The following is a 23,578-nucleotide window of genomic DNA, read 5'->3' as shown; positions in this document are numbered from 1 at the left end:
TGCTGTGACTTTGTGATATTCCTTGGCTTCTGATTGCCAGGATATGTTTCCCCTCAGCACTGGGACACTTGCGATACTGCCTGCAATCTACTTCTTCCAGCCAGGTTCCATCACCTGTCTAAATAGTGAAACCAGCTAAGGGGTGGGGGTTGGGGGGATTCAACACTTAGGTGGACTCCTTTGATCCCAGCACTGAGGAGGCAGAGGCAGGTGGATTGTTGTCAGTCTAAGGCCTGTCTTGTCTATATACAAGTTCCTGGCCAGCCAGGGATACATAAGATGACCCTGTCTCCAAACATCAAATCCCATCAAACAAACAAGTAATTCAGCATACATCGTGTGGAGAACAACTTATTCAAACTATAGAAGTGAGCATGAAGTTTGAAAGTTGCCCACTCAAAATTATCTACATGGAAACACAAAGGTAGGAGTAGGGGCATGACTACCAGACAGCATGAGGTCCAGCTGGTGTAAATGGAGCAAGAGGAGGGGATGATGGGTCTCCTCCTCCTCCTCATCTCTGCCTCGGCTGCCCCCAACCTCCTGTCGTAAGTAAAGCCACAGTGCTATCTCCTGGACCATCAGGAGCAGGTTTTCACTGCTACACAGAGTTTTGCTTCTCCTCAGCATTGGGTTAGCTAGTTTTCTCTCCACTGAATGTATTCTTTACCTGTGAGCCCAGGCAAAAGGCCAGTTTGGCCTCTCAGAGCATCTTGAGTCTATTTACTCATGCAGCAGTATGCTACCCTATGGTCACTCTCTCCTCCCTGACTAACACCACAAGCTGCTTAAAGATCTCATGAACTTTTGCTTTTGTGTCAAGTGTCAAAAAATGTTAATTAGTGTGGTGATATATTAATAAACTAGAAGATAACAAAAGAGAACTCAAGCCAGGAAATCAGAATAAGGTGTTGAAATTTAACAGCTAATGTTTAAAATTATGGGAAATATTAGGCAAAACAACAAACCTGTCTGCAGAAATGACATATAAACCCCATTTAACTAAAAAGCACTAAATTAGGATAATGAAATTTCTAATCAGAGTTTACTGACTTACCAAAAGGCAAGCTAAAGAGAAAAAGCTCTCAAGAGTTGACTCTGTAAGTTCTGCAAATATGGAATTCATGGTAGCCTGAGCTCTAAAGCAAGGGTGTTTACATTAGCTATAGGGGAGAAATTCCAGTTTTAATATAGAAGCATGCTTTGCCTTGCAATATAAGAATACACATTTACCGGCTCAGAAGCTGGGGCAAACGAGAGACAAATAGGCCCCGACGTGGAATTTATAAGGAAGTGACAGCGCTGTATAACACTGTATTGACAGATAGATGCCACAGATAGATATACGAAACTGTAGATGGGGCCAGAGAAACGAGCCAGCAAATAATGGTGCCGGCCAGAAAGGCTGATGACCTGAGTTTGGTCCTCAGTGTAGGGGAGAAACAGACTCTTGCAAGTTCTTTTCTGAGTTCCACACAGGTACCATGATAAGTGCCCCGCCTAAATAGTAAATAAATGAACAATTTCAATAAAATATAAAACTGAGAGTGAGGCTGATGTAAACAGCGGGTTAGGTTGACCATGACGTGCTGGTGAAGGATTACTAACCGGAACAACAGTACTACGCGCCAGATGATGGCAACAGGACAGCCTCTGCCTGGCGGAGAACACTAGGTGTAGATTAAATTGCTTTTTTGTGTGTGTGAACCTAAAACTTCTCGAAAAAAACAGTCTTTCAAGAAAAATTAAAAAGTGCTCCTAATTTCCAACCATGCTCAAAATGTGATTTTAAAAAATCATCTAGGCAAATATATCCCACTTGAAATCTGACTTGGAGCAGGTTCTTAAGCTGACACTGGCTCATGCTGAAAGCCTGCACACTGAGCACACAGAATGTGCACACACATTCACATACTAACACAACATCGCAGCTATATTCCAAGTTACAGTCCAAAATGTTCAAAATCAAAAGTTACATTCAAAATTCAGAAGGCATTTTCCCATAGAAATAACATTATGTAAACATGGTATTTTGGTTCACAGACTAAATCACAAGAACCAATTTAGCCCATAATGTAAATAAACAATGATCTAGCAGCCTCTGTCCTTCCCACTGATCTCCAGAGTCCACAGCTCAGAGGCTGGTGCATACTGGAGGCCTAGTGAGTAAACGCCACGCTGATCATGGCTCTACATACTTTATTGTGTTAAGCAAATTTCACAACCTTGCAAGATAGAACTTTACAGAAAAAAAAAATGGGGAAGATGAAACTTGGAGAGAAAAGAGCTTGCTATGACTATAAGGCTAGACAGTAGAGAGTCTAAAACCTGATGTGTGACCTTACCCACAACATGTACCCTCTTACTGTCTCCACATTAGGTCTTAAGAGCACAGGACTCACCCCAGAAGGAGCTTGCACATTTCACCAGGGCAAGGATGTGTGCCTGGTCAGTGATGCACCCAAGCACATCCTAACAATGCTAAAGGTCAGATGTGACTAAGGGCGACACTACTGGGATGTAGTGGAACCTTTAGGAGGTGGGCCTAGTAGGAAATCACTGGGGTAGGGTATGTTCTTAAAGGGGACTGTGGGATTCCAGGTCCTTCCTTGTACTTCTTCCTGCTTTCTGGACACTGTTTTACGTCTACACACAAGACACCTTGTCTCAAACAAGGTAGAAGAAGGTGAGGTCTAACACTCAGAGTGGTCACCTGACCTCCACATACATGCCACACATGCATGTCCTTATTTACACACATGGCTGCACCTGTGTGTGCGTGTGCGTGCGCGCGCGCACACGCACACGCGCACACACACACACACACACACACACACACACACAGCTGTCTTAGGTAGTTTGTTATGTGACAGAAAGCTGACTAACAAAAGTAAGCACTCAAGAAACACTTAACCAAGAGACAGGCTTTCTCTTTTACTGAGAGTTGAGCTTACTGTAGCCAAAATTATAAATGATAGAATTATGTCTTTGGTATTTTTCTAAGTTTCTTCTGTTGGGTTCCTTTCACGTTTCATCAACTCCCAGGTGGTCAGCTATTATAGCATCTGCCCTGTTCCGTGAATGTAACTTCACAGGCTGTTTCAAACAATTCCTTAACCCAAAATAAAATCTTAGCTCCTGAAAGAGGGAAACCTCCTGTCTACTGGGAGGCAGCAATCTTAATTCAGGTCAAACACAGTTTCTTGACATCTTAGGCATATTTCAGCACTGCCCAGAATAATGCATTTTAGAGAAATTGCTCATGAATCACAACTGATTTATAATTCTGGTACAGTCTTAGGAAAGCAGTAAACTTTTCTAAGCAGTTCTAATTCCCACTGCTCCCTCCTTTCCACTAAACAGCTTTCTCAGCTTGTCTTTGGACTTCACAGGTGAAAAGACATCTAATTCACGCAAGCCTGTGGTCAGTGAAACCACTGAAAATGCACACAATAAACTATTAACAAATCAAATGTTTAACATATTAATCACTTGCCACTTTTTTTATAAAAATATATAATTGTATAGCATAACATAAAAGTATATAAATCTAAAATAGCCCAGACATTTTGTAAATTCACATTTAATAGTATGCTGTCAGTTATAAAAACAGACTTGCAAACAGCATATCCAAAGGAGGTCCTCTCTGTGCAAAACTGGTGGTGACAGGATAGGAGGCAAAGATTACACATCCATCTGCTTTAGCAAGAGATGAGATAGACGATCTGCTTCTGAATTACAATTCATACAATCTCTGTGTGTGTGTGTGTGTGTGTGTGTGTGTGCGTGTGCGCGTGCATGCTTGCATGCAGGTGCATCCATGTGTGTAAATAAGGACATGCATGTGTGGCAAGTATGTGGAGGTCAGGTGACCACTCTGAGTGTTAGACCTCACCTCTACCTTGTTTGAGACAAGGTGTCTTGTGTGTAGACCTGCTCTAGATTAGCCAGCCACGAGCTTCCAGGTTTCTGTCTGCCTCCCACCTCCCCAGAGCAGGGCTCCTAGGTTGTTCACACTGTCTTGCTTTTACACGGGTTGCAATGATTCAAACTCAGTTTCTCATACCTGCTCTGGAAGTACTTTCTGCCCACGCAGCTGTCTCCTCAGCCCCTGAAGTTAGTCACTGGGAAGGCGCTGCACCATTGGTGCAGACATACATCGCTCTGCTTTGAGGGGTTAATAAAACAACCCGAAGCAACTGAATTACTAGGATAAAAGCTCTATCATTAATTAAAAAACAAACAAACACATGAAAACCCAAATTATCCCAATACAACCTTGATAATAAATAGTACCTAAATGTCCTTTTCATGGATCACAGCAATTCAAATGATCAGAGCTTGTGCTGTTCTGCAGGAGGTGTGTGGGGCAAGAGGACCACCAGTACAATATCAAATTAGCATTCTCAGCAAGTCGTTTTGGCTTACAAAACCCAAATTTCAGACCCTTTAAAACGTTCACTTAATAGGCTTTTAGACTGAATAAAAGAACTCGGGAGAAAAGCCTAGAATTTTGGCTCCCCTTCTCATCATCACCCAGTGAGGTGTAGTTGTGGTGACTCCTCTAAATCAGAAATGCCTGATTCAGGAAAGTATCCCAGGGTTAGCGACATATTTTAAACCTTGTGCCCCAAATCGAACATTTAGATTTTGGTTTATATAATTCCGAAGCAGGATGTCTTTTCCAGGTGGCCATCAGAGGCCAGGCTCCTAGGGCATCATTCTCCTCCTCTCTGCCCTGGAGCAGCCCTGAGTGACCTCCTAGGAGACAGTGAGTTGTGCCATGGCTACTCAGCACTGTGGACTCACCACAATGCCTCACTTAGCCTTTTTGCTTGGATATGTGTTAAAAACCCTGTTCCCCCAGATTAATACTCCATGAAGTGGGGCCTGCTGGGAGAGCTTCAGGTCACAGGAGGAATGTCCATGAAGAGGGCTGTGGACCTCCAACTTGCCTTCTCTCCGTCTCTACTTCTTCACTCTTATACTCCAGATATGAAAGGGTCTCAGATGCTCACATGTTGGAGGCTTGATCACTACTTGGTGGTGCTACTGTGAGGAGACTGGACAAATGAGAGCACAAACCTCATGAATGGGTTAGTCCATAGCTGACCAGACTACTTAGGGGTGGGGCCTCTTTATAGGGAGTAGGTGGCTGAGGGGCATGTTCTGGAAAGCAGTATTTTACCTCAGGCTCTGGCCTTCCCTGCTTCCCTGGGAGACAGAATGGCTTTGCTCAGGCACACTCTCTCATGGTATCCAGCTTTGCCGCATTCCCCAAAGTAATGGAACCAACCAAAGACAGATTAAAGCCTCAGAAACCAGGATCTAAAATGAGCCTTTCTCCTTAAGTTATGCTATCAGGGATCTTGTGACACGATAAAAAGCTTACTGTAAAGGGCCACCATGGGACAAGCAGCTTTTCTCTGTCAGCTTTCACCAGGATAGCACTGCCAAAGGCTCAAAGCAACAGGATCAATGGACTTTGGACAGAAACCTTTAACACTGTGAGCCAAAAAAAATCCCAGTTCTTCTCATAAAGTGAGTATGTTAGGTGTTTGTTGGGATGATGGGAAGCTGGTTAGCACCCCATCCAAGTATAGAGGATGTACTTCTGTAACCATGGTAATGTGCTCAGGAGGTCTACCACACTCATGAATCCCTTGGTGAATAAGGTACAGGATAGGTGAGATCCCACCACGCACAAAGTGCACACACCTGGCCTTGGCCCACCTCAAAAGCTGTAAAGCCATCAAGCTGTCCTGCAGTTGCCAGATTGGAGAGGGGGCTCCTCAGTCCAAAGTTAACCCTTGCTTAATGCTTGGCGTTTTGATACCTGTTGATTCTCAGAAACTTTACAACCTTGTCTCTCTTCCTAACTCAGTACCCTCAGATTTCTCTCAGCTCTTAAACTCGTTTCATAGAACCACAGCTTTGAGAATTCTCCTAGAAATCACTAAGACATTCCCTTATTATCACATGAAAACACAAGCAGGAAACTTTCGAGTAGAAACGTTTTATTTAAGATAGTCATAAACGTGAAGATTCGTATTAAAATTTTCTATTTCATAATCATTTAATTTATCAATTATATAAGAAAATGGCATGATTGGCCAATAACAAAAATATATTTTAGCACCAAAATATATCCTTAATTATCAAGCTGAAACTAAATCCATATTATAGAATCAAGCAAATTAAAATAGCTTAATTTTCTTCTGGAATTCTTGTTTTCTGAATGTATAATCTGGCGCCTTTATAGTATTTCTCTTTTGTCTGAAAATGATGGGGTGTAGATTATATTTTCAGGTTTAGATTCTAAGTACTTCTTAGAAAACTGTGAATAGTTTTAATTCTACAAAATCAAAATGTTGGATTATAGAAAATCCAAAATTATATTTTCTATCTTTAACAGTGGCTTTCGAATAAACGGAATTTGAGAAATTCATACAGATCATCTCCTGATTTATAGAATTACCAAGTATAAACTTATTATCAGCTTGCATGCTTCAATCAGAATCTTCAATGGCATTATGCACATTGCTTAAGCTGCTCACTTATTATCCAAAAGGAAAGTGACACAGTCCTGTCCTACTGCCAGCACAGCCAGGACGGCTGGAGCCCAAGACAATGTGTGGCCAGATGAGGGAAGACACGGCTCAGCAGGGCTCTAGTGATTGTGCCTCAATCATTCTGCATACTCAGGGGCTCGCATCCTGTTAGATTTCCATGCAGAAACATGGGACTCAGTATTTGTTTTAAAATGGAAAAAACAAAAAACATTGTAACAGGGACTTTCAAGACCATATTCACTCCAGAGAAAATTCTTTCTTTCTTGTTCACTGAAACATTGTTGACATTTACAATAATACTATTCAATGGAGTCACAGCCACTCCAACTTAGGACAAAAACCTCCTTGCTCTAAAATGTACATGAGCCCTGTACATGCCCCACGGTGAGCTGGCTGGTTTGGCTTTCTGTATTGCTTTGCATCTCATCTCATGAAAAAAGCGGTAGATAGCTGTGTGAGATTTTCAGATCACTGTAACGTTCAGCCTATTCTAATCTACTGTCTGCACCAACAATTTGCCTTGCCGACTTAACTGGCGATGTGCACATTACCGGGGCCAAGAGCTGTTTTCCGTGTTAATGTGTGGCTAGCATCTGCTTGGATGCTTCCTCTTCCCCAAGGCTGCTTTCTCACTGAGATTAATAACAGTCCTTTCCGTGTATTGCTCAGGTTGCTTTGTGGCAATCTCTTCTGTCCATTTTCAACCTTATCTTTAAAAGTGTGGTTGCTCCTGAGGGTGAGTAGCCCTCCCTTCCTACTTCCTCCTTCCTCCTGATGACTTACTTGTTCTCCAAGGTTTCAAATATTCTTCACAAGCCATGGGAATGTCTATCTGCAGCCTAGACATAGCTCCCCAGTTCAGCTTCCCTAAGCCTATGCAAGGTCCACCAAAGGTAGAACCATATCTATTTGCTGTTTTGTTCTCAGCATGTGATAGAGACCCAGTAGCACATGACACATAGTGACAATCAATAAATATTTGTTGAGGAGATCAATCATTCATTTGCTCTCTGACCACTAGTTGGCATGGTTTCTCTCTTTAGGCCTTAGTTTCCCATGTGGAAATGAAGATGACAATAGTAGTTCCTTTCCAGGCTTGCCTCAAGGCACATGAAATAGTGAATATATGTACATTTTATGAATTAAAAAGCAGTATGCCAGTGTAAGAGGCGTGCACACATACTCACACACACTCACCAAATGTAGCTTGTAAGGCTAAAAGACTTACCCCTTGGACCTTTTCAAAACAAACAAACAAATAAAAACAACCAAAAGTTTGCTGACCCATAACAAAGAATATTATCTGAGTTTAGCAAGACATTGTACAAGTTAATGGCTTAATGATTATTTCCTTGCATTTTATTACACTACTTGTACTTTAACCTGCCAGCAGAGGAAGGCAGCCCACATTCTGGGCTACTTAACAGAGAAAGTCATCAATGTATAAACAAACAGTACCACTGTCTCCCTCAATGTCATTTACTTTAAGAAAGTGCAACCAACACACTTTTCTACTTTCTCCTAATTATTATCAATGGAAACAGAGAAGGCACAAGTCTCTAAGGGATGGAGATGAGATGAGAACTTGAAAGCCATGAAGCCATCTCCATGGGAAACCTAACAGCTGCTCACCATGCAAGTACAAGTCTATAGAAATCTACTCACTGTTGCTACAAAATCATAGATTTTACTTTTGGGAGAATTGTATGACCAGAGTTTAGAAATGGTGTAACCATAAAAGGGGGCCACACTTACAAAATAAAATAAAGTGCCAATCAAATACTACACAAAAGGGAAAAGGAATTTGGAGTCAGTCCCTCAAGATTTGAGTTTGAACCCTTCCATATGTAACTTTGAGCAAATCCATTGCTCCCTGTGAACCGAGTTTTTACCTCTAGAGAGTGCTAACCACTGACAGCACCTAGTACGTGGCTACTATGAGCCACTGGCTTACTCCATCTTAAGATAAAAGGATTATTGCAACTATCCACACCAGCGTGTGGGTAGACAAGGAAGCTCAGGCATGCTGCCTGACTTAAGGAAACACCACTTACAAGAAGCCACTGGTGTGCACAGTACAGCCACAGCAAAGGCCTTGACCTCTTTATCTCTTCTGCATGGCTTGTCTTGCCTGCGCTATATTAGAGCCTAACAGCGGGGGAAAATGTCTGAAATACTGTTACGCTATAATACTCTCAATGTGTCCTGGAAAGGGGAATGGTTTCAGCACAGTTCTATGGTAAATCCATTGTCTTCAGAAAATAGTGGAAGAGAATGTGTACTTTTCTCTGAATGCAATGAGAACACCCCACGTTTTACAAGCAAGCTATAGCTTGCTGAGAACACAGCTGGTTAGTTCAACAATCCTAATTCCTAATTATGCCACTCTCCTGTCAGTGGCTTTGAAACCCTCAGTATGCTGTCAACCCATCCTGGGTTAGGAACCATGTTACCTTTCCTTCATTGTCTCATGTACCCTTCCGTGTTGGATGCACTGTTCCTCCAATTCGTCATTTCTCTTCTGTAACTTCTCTAGCTTCTCACACAGATATCTTTTTTCTTGACTGAGTCGAACTATTTCCGATCTAGAGAGGGTAGAAACACAGACATAGTAGAGAGTAGAGACTCAACTTACTAGAATGTATTTTTATTGTATAAACCTTAGCATTATCTAAAAGTCTATACTTAAGCCATAATTGTGAAATAAAAGTTATTTTATATCAAAAATATTTCAGAAAAATCAAAATGCATAGTAGAAGGATATTTCATCATAAGGACTCCAGTTACAGCTCTGAAGAGACAAGCTAGAGAGCTCCAGTTCCAAGGGGGAACTGGTGTAGCCACAGAAGTCTATATTCTGGAAGTACTGCCCTCACCTGTTTCCATCCCACTCCTAGACTACACACAGTCAGGACTGTAACCGGAGTGGAGGACAACCTGCACCGAGACTAAAGCCATCAGATGTTTCCTGTGGTGACAGCTGATGTCTTTCAGGACATAAACTGCATCTTCAGCGTCTTGGCTGACAATCCTAACTCTTAAAAAAACAACTCTTAAGGAAAGATCAGAAAGAACTCTAAGCAAAGTTATGTCCTTTTCTAGATCTAACTTGCAGCATTGACACTATTTCCTCATGCCTACTGTGTCATCAGAAGTCAGTGTAATTTTTAAGTTAATAAAACACTCACAACATTAAATCCATCCCCCCCCCCCCCCCAAGGAATGCCTTATTATGCACGGGCACCTTTTGCAGGAAGACTTTGGATTCACTGAGGAAATATTATCCCACAAACTGTTCATCACCAAGATCACACCAGCAGGGGCAGTTCACCTCATTCTGCACTTTCATCTCTGCCCAAGGGTATGCTAAAGGGAGCTTGCTCAAATCAGCGCCTCCACCTTCCACATGTCAGCATGGCTTGGAAACTACCTCTGTTTACCCAGACCTTTCCTTAGAGTCCATCTTTCTGAACTATGCTCTGTGTCTCGCCTTTCTCACCAGTTTTACAAGTGGGACAGAGTATGGCTTATCTCCCCACCCCCATTTAGAGTTTTATGTAGCCCTGGCTGTCCTACAACTCACTCTCTAGACTAGGCTGGCCTTGAACTCACAAAGATGTGCCTGCCTCTTTATCTCATTTTTAAAGTCAGTTCAGGCACTCAATCTGCACTTGCCTCTCCTGCTAAAAAAGCACACATCTTTGTAATAGTCTACATACCTGAACACATGCCTCACACACATCCACCCAAAGTTACACCCAATACAAAAGTAATCTAGACAGTATAAGAATATTTTGAATTTAGTATTTCTTCCCAAACTAGCATCTCTCCTATCATATACTCAAACAAATTTGCAAAGAAAAAAAATCTTAAACCAGATTAGGAAAAGAATAAAACCCATGGAAAAGACCCCAGCACTCAATTTCAAGCTACTTCTGAGAAGAAAGGTGCCATTTTCAAAGAAAAGCACAAAGAAAAATAGTCTTTACAATATCAAAGTATAAAACGTTTACATCTCAAAACCATATATTTGAAAAGCCATATGCTTATGTTTATATTCATTGTAGCACTGCTTATAGAGAAAATCTTGGTCTATGACCCAACATGGAAACTTTATCCAGAATTCTGTCAACAGGACATCAGCTATCTTGCTTATTTTACAACAAGTCAAGATTTTGATAATGACTATTTATTAGTGTTATTTATTGACCTAAAATGTGATATTCTGATAAGAAAGTGGAAACATTAGAAATCAGCATGCATAATGCACTTCCATTTAACAAGTAAGTTATTTGGGCATGCACCACATATTCATACTGACAGCTTCTGGCAGGTAGAAGTTTTCCCTTTTGTTTGTCCACCTTTTTCTGGATTTTCTCTATTTTTAAACTGAATTTGTATTTTCAAAGCATTCAGCTCTAAAGGGGTAATTCCATGCACTAGGCAATGTTCACACTCACTTTTTTTTTTTCTGTGAATCTTTTACTTTTTGCTGCCACGTATTTACATAGGGACATATAAACTAAGAGAGTGTGTCTGGCTTTTGATGCAACAATTATTACCTTTTAGTCATCTGTAGTAAAAGAATCACTAAAATTTAATCATATACAAAGTTGTAGTTATAACTATAACAGCTAAAAGTTGAAAATGTCACAGACATCTAGTGAATTATTATACAAATAATTCAGTTACAGTTTTGTTTCTGGAGTAGTCACTGAGAAAGTGTTCATTAATGAGACAGATAGAAAGCAGTAAAACGGCATAGACTGTGTGTACCTATCATGACATAAATCACGTTACATGACACATTTACACACACGTGAAAAAGGACTGACAAGAAGCAGCGTCAAAAATAGCAGTGATTATCCCAAGATAGTAATGTCAGAGGAAAATGTTTCCCATTCTTCTTTATGATTCCCTATGTGAGATGTCTTCAGTAAGCACAAACATATAAATGTTAATTTTAAAGAATAGACTATTATAATATGTGCTATTGTAACAATCTTTTCTGCCTTTTACATTTTGCTTTTCCCCTTTATTTATAATGGCAACTTGCCTACCAGCGTGGTCACACAATACAGCTTTGCTTCTTTATTTGGGTAGAGCTGACAATATAGTCATACAACTAGTGGTTTGCAAAGGGAAAAGAGAAAACAGAAAAGTATGCCTACCCTGCTCCCATATAAAAAGAAAAATGACTCCAATTCATTTTCATAGAAACGTAGGTAATTTCTGGCTTTCTAGAAGCATGAACTTCCCCTGCATTTTATGTAGCAGCTATAGTGTGTAATTGCATTCGCATGAATGGAAGACATTTTACTACTATAATTCAGATTACAGTGATAATTGCTTTTAAAGAAAAATATGACACGTTAATTTTTTATTCTTTTGGATTCTGATTTGACTTTTGGTAACCATTAACAGAAGGCCAATGTCAGTCTCCTTTTGTAGAATATAATTTTTGTAGCAGCTCAGCCTAACATCATCTAAACATGCAAGGGGAAAAAAAATAGTTCGACCGGGTGTGTGTTCTTTTACTTCAATTAAACTCACACAGTTGGATACCTACTGCTGCCAAAACAGTAATATAATTTATACATTATAGTCCACATAGTAAAACTACACTAAAAGTCATTTAACAATATTTATAACACCATAAAATACAGTGTTAAAATATATGAACTGCAATATGTACCAAAATTATAAAATTTGTTTCTCATCATCAGTGATTAAAACCAGGATCATTACTCTAGCCTCAATACTCACAACCCTGGTGACAGATTAGAATTCAAATCTTAATGATCAATTTACAATTAACAAGATCGAAGTGAAACAAATTAAACCAACCATTATATATAACGAGACCCCATGGACTCCCATTGTTCCTCTTAATTACAAAACGCAAATCACAAATACACAATGGGCAGTACTAGACATCAATCCACAGGCCTAGCAACCCAGCAAGTGACAATGACAGGAAAATGAGGAAAGCAAAACCACGCAGATCCAGTTCTGTGCTCATTCCTGTCCTTCCAGCATGCAAGGAGAGAGGTTGAGACCTAGAATGAGCTGTGCTTGCTCTCCAGTGGGTACGGGCTCTGGCAGCATGGCACAAGCTCATCCTCAGCCAGTGTCCAACATTCCCTAGGTCTTTCCAGACTAGGTTTTAGATCACAATGCAAACCATGCCTCTAATATTTTAATGTGGATTTCCCCAGATGTCTAGGGAGAACACTTCACTTCAATAAAGAAAAATCAATTGTACCAAAGATATTTGAGTACACCCATTTATCTCCCCAGCAGCCTTGTAATTATATAAGCTCTCAGTGTACTACAGGATATGGAGGGAAGGGGTAGCTACAGTTTATGCTCAACTAAAACCAGCCAGAATGTCTGCCTGGTGCCAATTAAAAGCAAACTGGAGTTAATTGATGGCCAAACACAAGCTATAAAAGATACGTGGTATGAACCAGGATTTCAGTCCTCATTTTAAAATGGGACATGTCATTCACAAGCCCTGGGATTTCAGGCACCACTATGTGCACAGTGCGGAATACACATACTGCAAAGTACTGGCTGATAGCTAAAGAGGCTTCTGAGACTGACACAGTCATCATTGCCATAAAATACATCACATGCACACAGACACGTACACACACGCAGACATTCTCTGTCTGTCTGTCTGTCTCTCAAACACACACAGAGAAACACACACACACAGTGACAATACATTTTCCAAGAGCAGCCTTCCAGTGTCTGGGCAGAGAGGCAGAACGCATGGGCATGGGGGCAAAGACTGTTGGCTTCTCTAGTGATTTCCTCATGGGCTCTAGTCAAATGCCTAGATCTGTAAGTGGAAAAGGATATTTTCAATGCTCTGAATCCATTTGTTTAACATGGCATTTTGAGTAACACAGAGCGCTTAGAGAGATTTTAGCAAGGAAAGGAGGAAATATCTCTTTACTATCAATAAAAATCATGTTTTATTTTCATTAAAAATTTTACTACAGTACTTTGAGAAAAACCGGAACCAAAACTACTACATGCATTAAGTAATTATTCCAGAGACTGAGTTCCCATAATAAGAGAACTTTAGAAACCAAGAATCCCTCACCTTACAGGCCTGCAGAAATTATTTACCCCAAAAGTTTGGCTCAGACAGAAGCATGTCCTGAAGTGACAGGTCTTACTACATTATGATTTTTATTTTAAAAGAAATAAAAGAATTTTAAAAGAAATCTTTGGGAATTTATATGTGGTTTTACAGCAGAAGAAAATATCAAAATAAAATGTCAAATGGTAAGGGTAAAAATGCCTTAATTTGTAGAAACTGGGGGAGAAACAAGGTGGGATGTGGGAGAAATCAAGAGCTCCCACACACTACACCTTAACAGTCACAATTCTATCGACTGTTTTGGGAAGCACATAAAACGTGTTAAATAGAACAATTTGTTGAGTGTTCACTACTTGGAATGCCTTAGATTTGAAGGAACTCAGAGAGTTCTGTATGCTACTATCTTAATCCTTCAGTGTCAGAGCCACAGGTCAGAGCCTGATCCCCAAAGTCATGAGCCCCACCCTTTCTGGGTTCTGTTGGCCCTACCACTATTTCCATTTTCATCACAAAACAGACTTTGCCCATGAGAAAATGTGACTCGGCTCTTGCCCGGTTAGTGTGTGCTGCGACAGCCCCTGTACTTCGCTATGGTGAGCAAGCACTGTGCCAGGGGCTTACAGCTGCCTGGCCCAGCCATGGGTTCTTCTGCAGCGCAGCTGACCACAGATGGAAATGCTGCTTCTGTACAGAGCATGTGCATTTTCCTGGGGTTACTTTTTACCCGGTACAGTTTTAACAACTAATCACATAGTATTTGCATTGAACTGGGCAATACAGTTAACTTAGAGGTAATTTCAAATATACAGGAGAGGCTTCAGGGTGCTGCTCAGTGCTGGATGACTAGCTTAGCATGTGTTAGGCCCTGAGCTCCATTTCTTACACCACAAAAAAAATGACAAATATGAGCAGGTGAAAGAATATGAGCAGGTTCTCCGGAACTACACTGTTTTATGTTACGAATGTAAGCATCTTTTATCTGTACGTGTTGGTATGGTGACGGTCCTACAAACAACACCCTGTGGTTATCAAAGGGTGACAGTACATGTGTGTATGTGTGCTTGTCCTTCCTGTCATTAAATGTTCTTCTAAATCTCATAACAACACTGCAACATGGCTTTGACTGAAAAAACTAAGGTTTAGGGCAATGTAGTCAAAGATATATACACAGCAAAATGACTGACAAACTAAGATTCAAATCCAGTTCTTTCTGAATCCCAAAGAGTTCTTTCCTACACGCTGCTTGTCACCCACAAAGGAACAGGCTGGCACCAGAAATCAGACCAGCCTGTGGAGGATAGCACCACACCTGTTTTCTCCATTCATTTATCATTCATTCAATAAATATGTATTGGGTGCCATCTATGTGTCAGATATGAAGGAGCATGTTCAGTGTGTAAAGTAGCAGTCAGGACAAACAGGTGCAGAGGTTCAAGTTCACTAGACTAGTACTGTGTACGACCGGTTAATTTAAAGAAGAAAAATTAGGGCCCAGGGCCCAGGCTGTCAGTTTAACAATTACATCCCAAGAATGTCTACTTTTATACAGGAATTTAAAGGTTGATTTTTTTCCTTCCTGAGCAAGCCTCGCCTCTCTTCTCCTTTCTTCTTTATTCAGAGACCGTCTGGCTATGATGCGTAGGCTGACCTAGAACTCCTGGGCCCAAGAAATCCTCCTGCCTTGGCATGCTGGGCAGTTGACACGGCAAGTGCATGCCACTCCATCCAGCAAGCCTGACCATTCTCTAGTAGTAGATTTAAATATCACCATGGACTTAAGAAAGACTCCAGACATTGCCACCAGCAACCTGTAGGCCAAACAGTGTCTCTCCTACCCATAAGCTATTAAAATAATTCTGCTTTTTTAACCTGTAAATAAAAAGCTAATTACTGTTTTATGCTGCTATGAGAGTTAAGTATGAATTATATCAAGCGCCCTTGCCTCCTCAATGTCACAAATGACTGGCCTTAAAGATAGCGTTTATGCGTTTTCTTAGAACTGTGGAAATAGATTAAAATTCATCACCTATATCAACATAAGATTGTAAAACTGCTTGGCTTATTTGTATTTTTATTATGGTAATGGTTATCTTGGCCTTTGTTCCTGAACTTCCATGCTTTTAAATTGGAATATTATAAAAAGCCAAGTAAGTGAGTATACATAACCATGAAGAAAGTTGGGTTGCAGTGTAGCTCCGGAACAAAGTGCTTGCTTAGCATGCGCAAGGCCCCAGAGTCTCTCCTTGGGGTAGAAAGGTTGTCTAGATGGACAACCACAAAAATATGCATGCACAGAAACCTGTTTTCAACCGATGATGAATTTTAATATTAAATTACAGTAAAGTAAAAATTCTATGAAGTCTAAATTTTAGACTTTACTTATCAAGTAAAGAGTATTCTAACAAATATTACGTAAGGTTACCTGATCACCTACCTGCTTTTTTGTGTGACTTTCTCCAGTTTCTTGGCTAACGTGCAGCATTCTTCTTTTAACTTGGTCAGAAATGTGTTCTGGGAGGTCAGCAGTGAATACTGTTCAGTTTCTAGAAGTAACAATAACCCACCAGTGTGAGATGCCTGTGCTTAACTCTGTGAGGCTGCCAGTGCCCAGTGCTAACATGCTTCGGTTCACCCTGCCGGTTCACCCTGCCACCGGATCACCACCAGTGTCCTAAGCGAAGCGCCTGTCATCTGGCAGGACACCGAGTCCTGTGAGACATTTATTTTCATAATAAAATTGTATACCAGGAAAAATTTTGATCACATCAGCTTGTGTAACATTTTAGCATGCTCATAATCTGTCAAATATCTCAAATGAAGTCATAAATGCTTATATCTTTGAAGTATGCAAGATATTATATTTTTATTTTGACAATTTCACTATAAACAGTGTCAAAAAATCTCACAAGCAGATAATTCAAAACTAAAACCGAGGAATTCTCTGTTATACTGTGCTTGGTGCTCGATGGCTCTTATCTGCCCATATTTTACCCCCTTGGAGCCTGCATATTCTCCATTTATGAGGTGAAATACACAACTACCCTCAGAAAGCTGATCATACTTTAATAGCCTGTGTGTCAATAAAGATCTGACTAGAGACTGAAGAGAGTGTGAGGTGTATTTGCCAAATATAGGATTTTAAAGGTGATTTTAACATTAAACCTTACCTAACCCTCAGGTCCTGCCCCAGACTCTTGGACCAGGGGACTCTGCCAGCAGTGGCCAAATGACAATTTCTCCTATGTATTCCTCTTTGCATTTTAGTTAAAAAAAAAAAAATCTACCAAACCTGGTAGATTTTTCATTTCTTTTAGCTAAATGCTAAAAAAGAAACCCTCTAGTGAGGCATCACGATAGCTGCTTTTATATCATTTAATGAATTTCAGGTACCAATAGGTGAAATAATTTTTACCATATCATTAAATATAATATGCATTAAACCCCATGAAATTCATCTGTAAATAATTTTTCCTTTTCAATTTTAGCTAATGATCAGGGGAAAAGCATATAGCATAAAAAGCAAAATAAATCAAGGCACTAAAATTAAGCAACATTTTTTTTTCTGGAAGAGACAGGATCAATTAAACTTTTGTTTTAATGGTACAATCAGTGTGGAGTATGTGGTGAGGAATTATAATGACTGACACTGTCTTGTTTTGACTAACACTGTCTGTGAACACACAACTCAAACGCGAAAGGAACTACAGAACGCTCTGACTGCACACATCAAACTGCCTATTTTCAAAGTGCATTTTACTTTCAAATTAAAGGTAAAGAGTTACTGGCCAACTCAGTCTGCAGAATAGTGCCAACGTGATGAAAGATGGCGATTTTTAGCCAAGCTGCCAGCTGTGGTCAGTGCCTTGTATTAGTGAATTTTAACAGCAGTTCTGAGAAGCTGACGAATGCAGAGGATTAAGCATCACTCTTGACTGCATTGGGGGAGGTGGGGAAATCAGACAAATGCTAAAAATGTTCGAAGCTGCAAAGATTAAATAAAGGAACATATCAATTTGGAGCCACTGAATTACATCCAGCTGCGACAGTGAATTAAGAACCGATTAATGGCTAAAGCTTTTCTCCAGTTTGGATGCTGAAGCAAACTCATTAGGCTTTTAGAGTAGCTATAATGTGTGTACTGTGGGAACTGTTCAATGCTATTCAGGAGACTCTAACTGTAAGCTCAGAGCATTTCCCGCAGAGCTTCTGATGCTATTTTCTTTATATAACATGTGTGCCTGAAAACCCAGCCAAAAACAAGCCCTTTGTTTTTCTACTTTGTTGTGGTCTCTCTCAGCTTTACGTTTCTTGAACACAGGTAAATAAACTCATAATCCAGATGGTGCAACAGATGTGAGAGCAGCACTCTGAAATCAACAGACAGTGGGCAATACTTTCCATTTTCTCTTTTAAACGCTAACTAATATGTAATTCGGAATCTCCGGTGTAGTTAGCATCTGCTCCCTTCGGCCAGCCAAAGGTTACAGGTGTTCCTGATGTCATTTCACAGTAAGGCGTGGGCCTGGCTTGTGAGCAAGTGCCCAGGCTCTAATCTCTCCCTACCACCCACCAGTTTTGTCGTGCTGGGCCTCCATTTGCTGCATCTTCTGTGTCAGCTCCTGTTCTCTCTGCTGGGCCTGAAGGGCTTGAGCCTTTGCTTCGTTGCTAAAGCTTTGCTGAATGCTATCTTTTTCCAGTCTGGAAAACAGAGGAGACAGACAGAGATGTAATCTGCGGGTGCACAGACCCCCATCATTCCCCCACAGACTGCAGGCAGCAGACAGGTAGTGAATCGAAGCAGCGGAAGCTGATCTTTCTGTAGTCTCCCCACTCTGCAGAAGAGAAAAAACACAAAGGGCACAGTGTATTGTACATGCCACAAGTCCAGACGGACTTCAGGGTGAAGCAACAAAGTCATCATAACCACGAAACACTTGTATTTTGTAACCTGACTGTTTTTATTTGTGTGTGAGCAAGCACAAACGTGCTACTCTGCATGTTTGAATTGAGAGGGCACCTCATGGGAGCTGGCTTTCTCCTTCAGCCATGTGGGCTCTGGGGACAGGACTTAGGCCTTAGGCTTTTACCTCTTAAGCACCTTTACCCCCTGAGCCACATTGTCAGCCCCAATTTTGTATCTTCATAGCACACATGTCTTTTTTTTTTTTTCCTCTATTCTTTTTGTCTTGTACTATCATTAATCTTCCATCTTTTGAATGGTCACTATTACCTAAGACTGTGAAATTCTAGGAAGAACATGACTTAATTCTTGGTCTAAGCAAAATTTATTTTAAAACTAAGCCTCGAAGACTACTTCTGGTTTTCTTCCAAGATGTAAGAATAACTTCAAATATCCTGGAGGAGGCTGTCGAGAGGCCAGCTCCACAGCCTGCTTTCATTAAGCACTTTCATGCACCAGGATGCACACTGTGAACGGGACAGGGATGCGAGCGCGGACTACCTCCCTTATCATTTCAGAAGAAAATTTCCCTTTGGGTCATGCTGAAAGAATTGTAGGAGGAGGAAGTCACCCTCTCTGCTGCTCTCTTTAAGAGAACTTCCTTTGGCTGTTATTTTGTTGGGACAGGTCTCATGTAGGCAGGTGGCCCCAAACTTGCTATAAAGCTGTGAAATACCTTCAGATTTACTGTCCTCCTGCTTCTACCTCCAGAGTGCTGGGTTACACGCATGCACCATCATGCCCAGCTTGTTGAGGTGCTGAGCACTGACCCTAGGGCATTGCGTGTGTTAGGTACTCTACCTAACTCAGCTCCATCCCCATCCAGGGAGGAACTTCCTAAACAAATTGGGCCTGAGCAAGGGCAAAGCTCCAGTTGAACAGTGTACTTATGTTGCACTTGTGAACTCTCGCTGGGTGGGTTCCTCGAGCTCTATGAGAAGCAATGCAAGGGTTTCCTTCAATTAAGTGACTCAGTTATTTCAAACTCCTGATCTCCTTGTGGGCATTTCTCATCCATGCTGCTTTAGTTTACTAATTGAGATATTTACTGCCTAGCCTTTGCCAAACTAAAAATAAACAATTCCATAAAGCTATCACTACCAGTCTATGTACCGCTGTGGAACTTCAATTCACTGGCTTCTAATTATACGGCAACATAAGGAAAGCCTGTACTGAGATTGGTCAATGCATGTGGTAATGTTGTAGTGTAAAGCTCCAGAATGAAAATACACCCACACCTCACTCAAATGGAATCATCAGGGGTCCATGCTAAATGTGAAATAAGGTCCCTTCTGGTACTTCTAACAACAACACCCCCCTGGATGTGCTCCAAGGTCTTGTCTCACACTCGGTTCCAAACTAGTATATCGCAACAAATGGATAGTCAGACGAAGCTACTTTTGCTTCCCCCTTCACACCACGTCGTTTTTGGCTAAGGATCACTGCACATGTTTCTTCCTCTTCTTGGAATGGCCTGGTCCACCCACCCAACCCCCTCAATGATATACACTAGTCCTCTTGGGCTAAATCAGCTATTCTGCTATGGATGACCTTGGTATATGCTGTGTCCATCATACAGTGATTTCATATATTTGTTACTGGCTTGTAACATGTAATCTTTAAGTTCCTCTGCCCTAAGACCAGGTCAGTGCTCAGTACATGAAAAATGGGCAGTGCATGTTAAATGACTGGACGTTCTTATGCCCTAAGTTGTGGGACTGGAGGTAAGGAAGGCTTGGAGGGAAAAGGAAGGCAAAAGAGGGAGGGATGTCTTTAGGTGAAGCTGGAGGATGGGCCCAAGTCCTCTATAAGCAGGCAAAACTTAGAGTGTTAGGACGGAGGGCTCACACTAGATCAGCTCATAGTAGTATTGTAGGTCATAGGCCATGCTGCTGAAAGGATTGATTGATAGCCTTCTGTCCTTTTTCAGTGAGTAGCCACATCTGAGTCTGAGCACTGTCTAGCACACAGGACAGAGGCTGGAGATGTGGAAATGAGAAGACTCCAAGACTCCTTGTTGGATATATTTCTGAGAAGGTAAAGGGGGCATTACTGGTGATGCCAGAAACAGAACAAAGATTGCATGGTGCAAGCATGGACTCATGGTTCCCGATATAAACTATGGTAAATCCTAGCACTGAGAAGCTGCCAAGTAAGCGATGTTCTGAGCTGGCCAGAGAAAGGACTACGGACTAACTGAGCTCTCTTCATAATGCTGTGCAAAAGACTCCTCACCAGCAGGCTCTCTTCGGCCCTCCCCCTGCTCTGACTCTACTTGAGAAGGTATGCATACAGTTTTCCATGGAAAACTAATTAGGTCAGCTTCTCATGAAATCTTAGAACATCAGAAATGAAAGGAAATCTCATTTTTTTCATGTAACTGTATCATTTTAGAGCTGAATGATAGAAAATACAATCACAATTAAAAACCCTGACAGTTATAAACAATTTGAATTCTATTCATAAGTTACATAGTGAATGATTTTAATGCATAAGTAAGAATAAAACTATCTTTGTTCAAGGAAGGATCTTTTATAACACTGTAGAAATAATGCAATAATGTTCCTGAAAAATCAATAAAAGTCACTCTGGTATTCAAATAATCCACTATGTATTTATCATATTTGAGAAAGACATTCTGCTAGACACAGTGTCTACTGAAAATAATCAAGGCTTAGTGGGCCTTGACTCTAGAAAGAATTTAAAACTAGACAGACAAACAATAGGTCCATGGCATAATACTCCATGAGAAAGGTTTAGGGTGAAGGCTACCAAGGTATAGACAGCTGAGAGACCAACTGACATTAGTTTCCCATGAGGACAGCCCTGCCTCCACCCCTTGGTTTTCTCACAGTTACTAATGGTCCCATTTAATACAGCTTATACTTATCCCTATTGAGCAAATCAAGTAATAGTGGTAAGGAATTTCCTAGTAAGGATAGTGCCACTGGCTAAAAACTAGAAACAACGGAAATGCCCGTTACCTGCTATGTGCATCAAGTGTGTGGGATAGCCTAGCCAGATTCGAGAACCTCCCCAACAAGAAGGGAAGAAGTGACAGTACACACAACCTCAGGGTGAACCCTAAAAGCAGCATGCTTAGAGGAGCAGGACACGAAAGCCGTATGTATAATTTCGTATATTTAGTACCGTAGACTAGTAAACCGTAGGTGATAATGTTTCCATGGTACCAACTAAGTGAAGCATGTTTCCAGGTCCTGCTGATGGGGGAAGGGTGTGAGACACATTTTGGGCTGACAGGAAAGGATCTGTGTCACAACTGTGATAGCTCAAACACTTTATATACATCTTACAACACATTTAACTATACAGCTAAACTTTGTGATTATCACCATGCCTATGGCCCCAGCCCTGAGCCCAGCCTGGACTATCTAGTAAGTTTCTGTCTCAACAAAATTTGGCTTTTGTTGTACTTAAATTTACTTCAATATGGCTAATTTTTAAAAGGAGTAAATACTGTAAAAATAGAAACACACACCTTCATTTTTCAAGTTACCTACGAGAGCTGTGATCTAGGTGCTAGCCATGCTCATGTTTTCTTTAAGGAGATAGTGCTGCAGAATGGAGTTCCAGCTGGTCTCAAACAATCTATATAGACTGCAGTGGTCTCGAACTCTAAGAAATACAACTGTCTTTGCCTTCCAAGTGCTAGGCTTAAAGGTGTGCACTACCATGACAGGATTTTTTGTTTTGTTTTTAATAAAAGAGAAATAACAAGGTACTAGACAGGCTTCAAAACTATGCCAAATTTCCCAGCATTCTGTTGCATGTCTTTAATCCTAGCACTCCAGAGGCAAAGACAGGTTGATCTGTGAGTTCAGGACCAGCGTAGTCTACATATCAAGTTCCAGGATAGCCAGGGCTAGAGAGAGAGAGCCCAGTTCAAAACAACAACAAAAAATTCTGTATAAAATTACTTAGCTTTTCTTTATTTCTTTTTTCTAATTACACTTCTGGCTGACTATATTTTCTAAAACAGCCACATGATATTTATAATTCTATATTCCATATCACTTATTATTTTAAATATTTCCATTTTACATGTAACAGAGCAAAAGTGACCTGTTAGCCCTTCATAAAGTTACTGACAATCCACAAGTTCAACTACCAGCCTAGTATAGAAGCACTGTGTGCCTCTGTCCATCTATAGATAGACTAGCATTGTTACCCAATACCATCTGCCAGAGGTGACTAAGGTGCCCCTCCCACCTGCCACATCTCTCCTCACCTTCCCTCTGAAAGCTCAAATGCCTCTAGTACACACACAGACCTTGGGAGTACAAGGTGTTTATTTGTAAAGCTTAGAATAGAGCACTTTGCAACAGTCACCTCTCTGGTTGAAGAAACTTCCAAGAATCGAGGATTTAGCTTGGTGACAAAAGAGCTTGCTGAGCATGCCTTATCCTTCCATCACTACTACTACCACCATGAAAGAGTATCTGCAACAACACAACTTTGAAAAATTTACCCAAAAACTATTAGCCAAAAACTATTCTGGAAGGAATGTAAGGAAAAGCAGAAGGCAAGAGTTTGGTACAGGTGGTATTTTGGACACTTGATACTCATTTGTCTCAGACTGGTAACACTAGTCTTGATCACTTGATCTGAATCATTAGCATGCTTGGATATGTTTAACAACCGTTTGGGGGCTGGGGAAGAAATCTCTCATTGGTAGACTTAATAAATATCCACTTTAGACATTTCCATTACAACCTGTTTTAGCCTGCCAGAGACATATTGCTGGTCTAATGGCTGGGAAGAAAAACACATGATTACCCACATGAGCTAGTTCAAGCAGCCTCATAATAGATGAGGTTGGGTGACCTCTCTCAGGTTTCTCCTTTAGGAATTTAAGGCTTTCTCCTTTGGAATTAACAGGCAATCTGTTGGAAGATGCTGATATCATGCAAA

At 40.8% G+C, this 23,578-nt stretch overlaps 1 protein-coding gene across 3 annotated transcripts in view; it reads right to left on the bottom strand.

Moving 5' to 3' along the window:
* Sdccag8 (SHH signaling and ciliogenesis regulator SDCCAG8) overlaps positions 1-23,578 on the bottom strand; it is a 208,062-nt gene that overhangs the window by 59,187 nt on the left and 125,297 nt on the right. For 2 of the 3 annotated variants that reach the window (XM_055608693.1, XM_055608704.1), the window contains 3 exons: positions 18,257-18,384; positions 16,121-16,229; positions 9,026-9,157 (listed from right to left, as the gene is read on the bottom strand). In XM_055608693.1, coding sequence (XP_055464668.1) covers positions 9,026-9,157; positions 16,121-16,229; positions 18,257-18,384 — 369 coding nt within the window. The remainder of the gene's footprint in view (positions 1-9,025; positions 9,158-16,120; positions 16,230-18,256; positions 18,385-23,578) is intronic. The other variant, XM_055608699.1, reaches the window with a different exon arrangement.

Source organism: Psammomys obesus, unplaced genomic scaffold (assembly GCF_907164565.1).
Source record: "Psammomys obesus unplaced genomic scaffold, mPsaObe1.curated_primary_1811, whole genome shotgun sequence".
NCBI classification, from domain to species: domain Eukaryota; kingdom Metazoa; phylum Chordata; class Mammalia; order Rodentia; family Muridae; genus Psammomys; species Psammomys obesus.
This window is presented reverse-complemented; position numbering and strand designations above follow the sequence as displayed.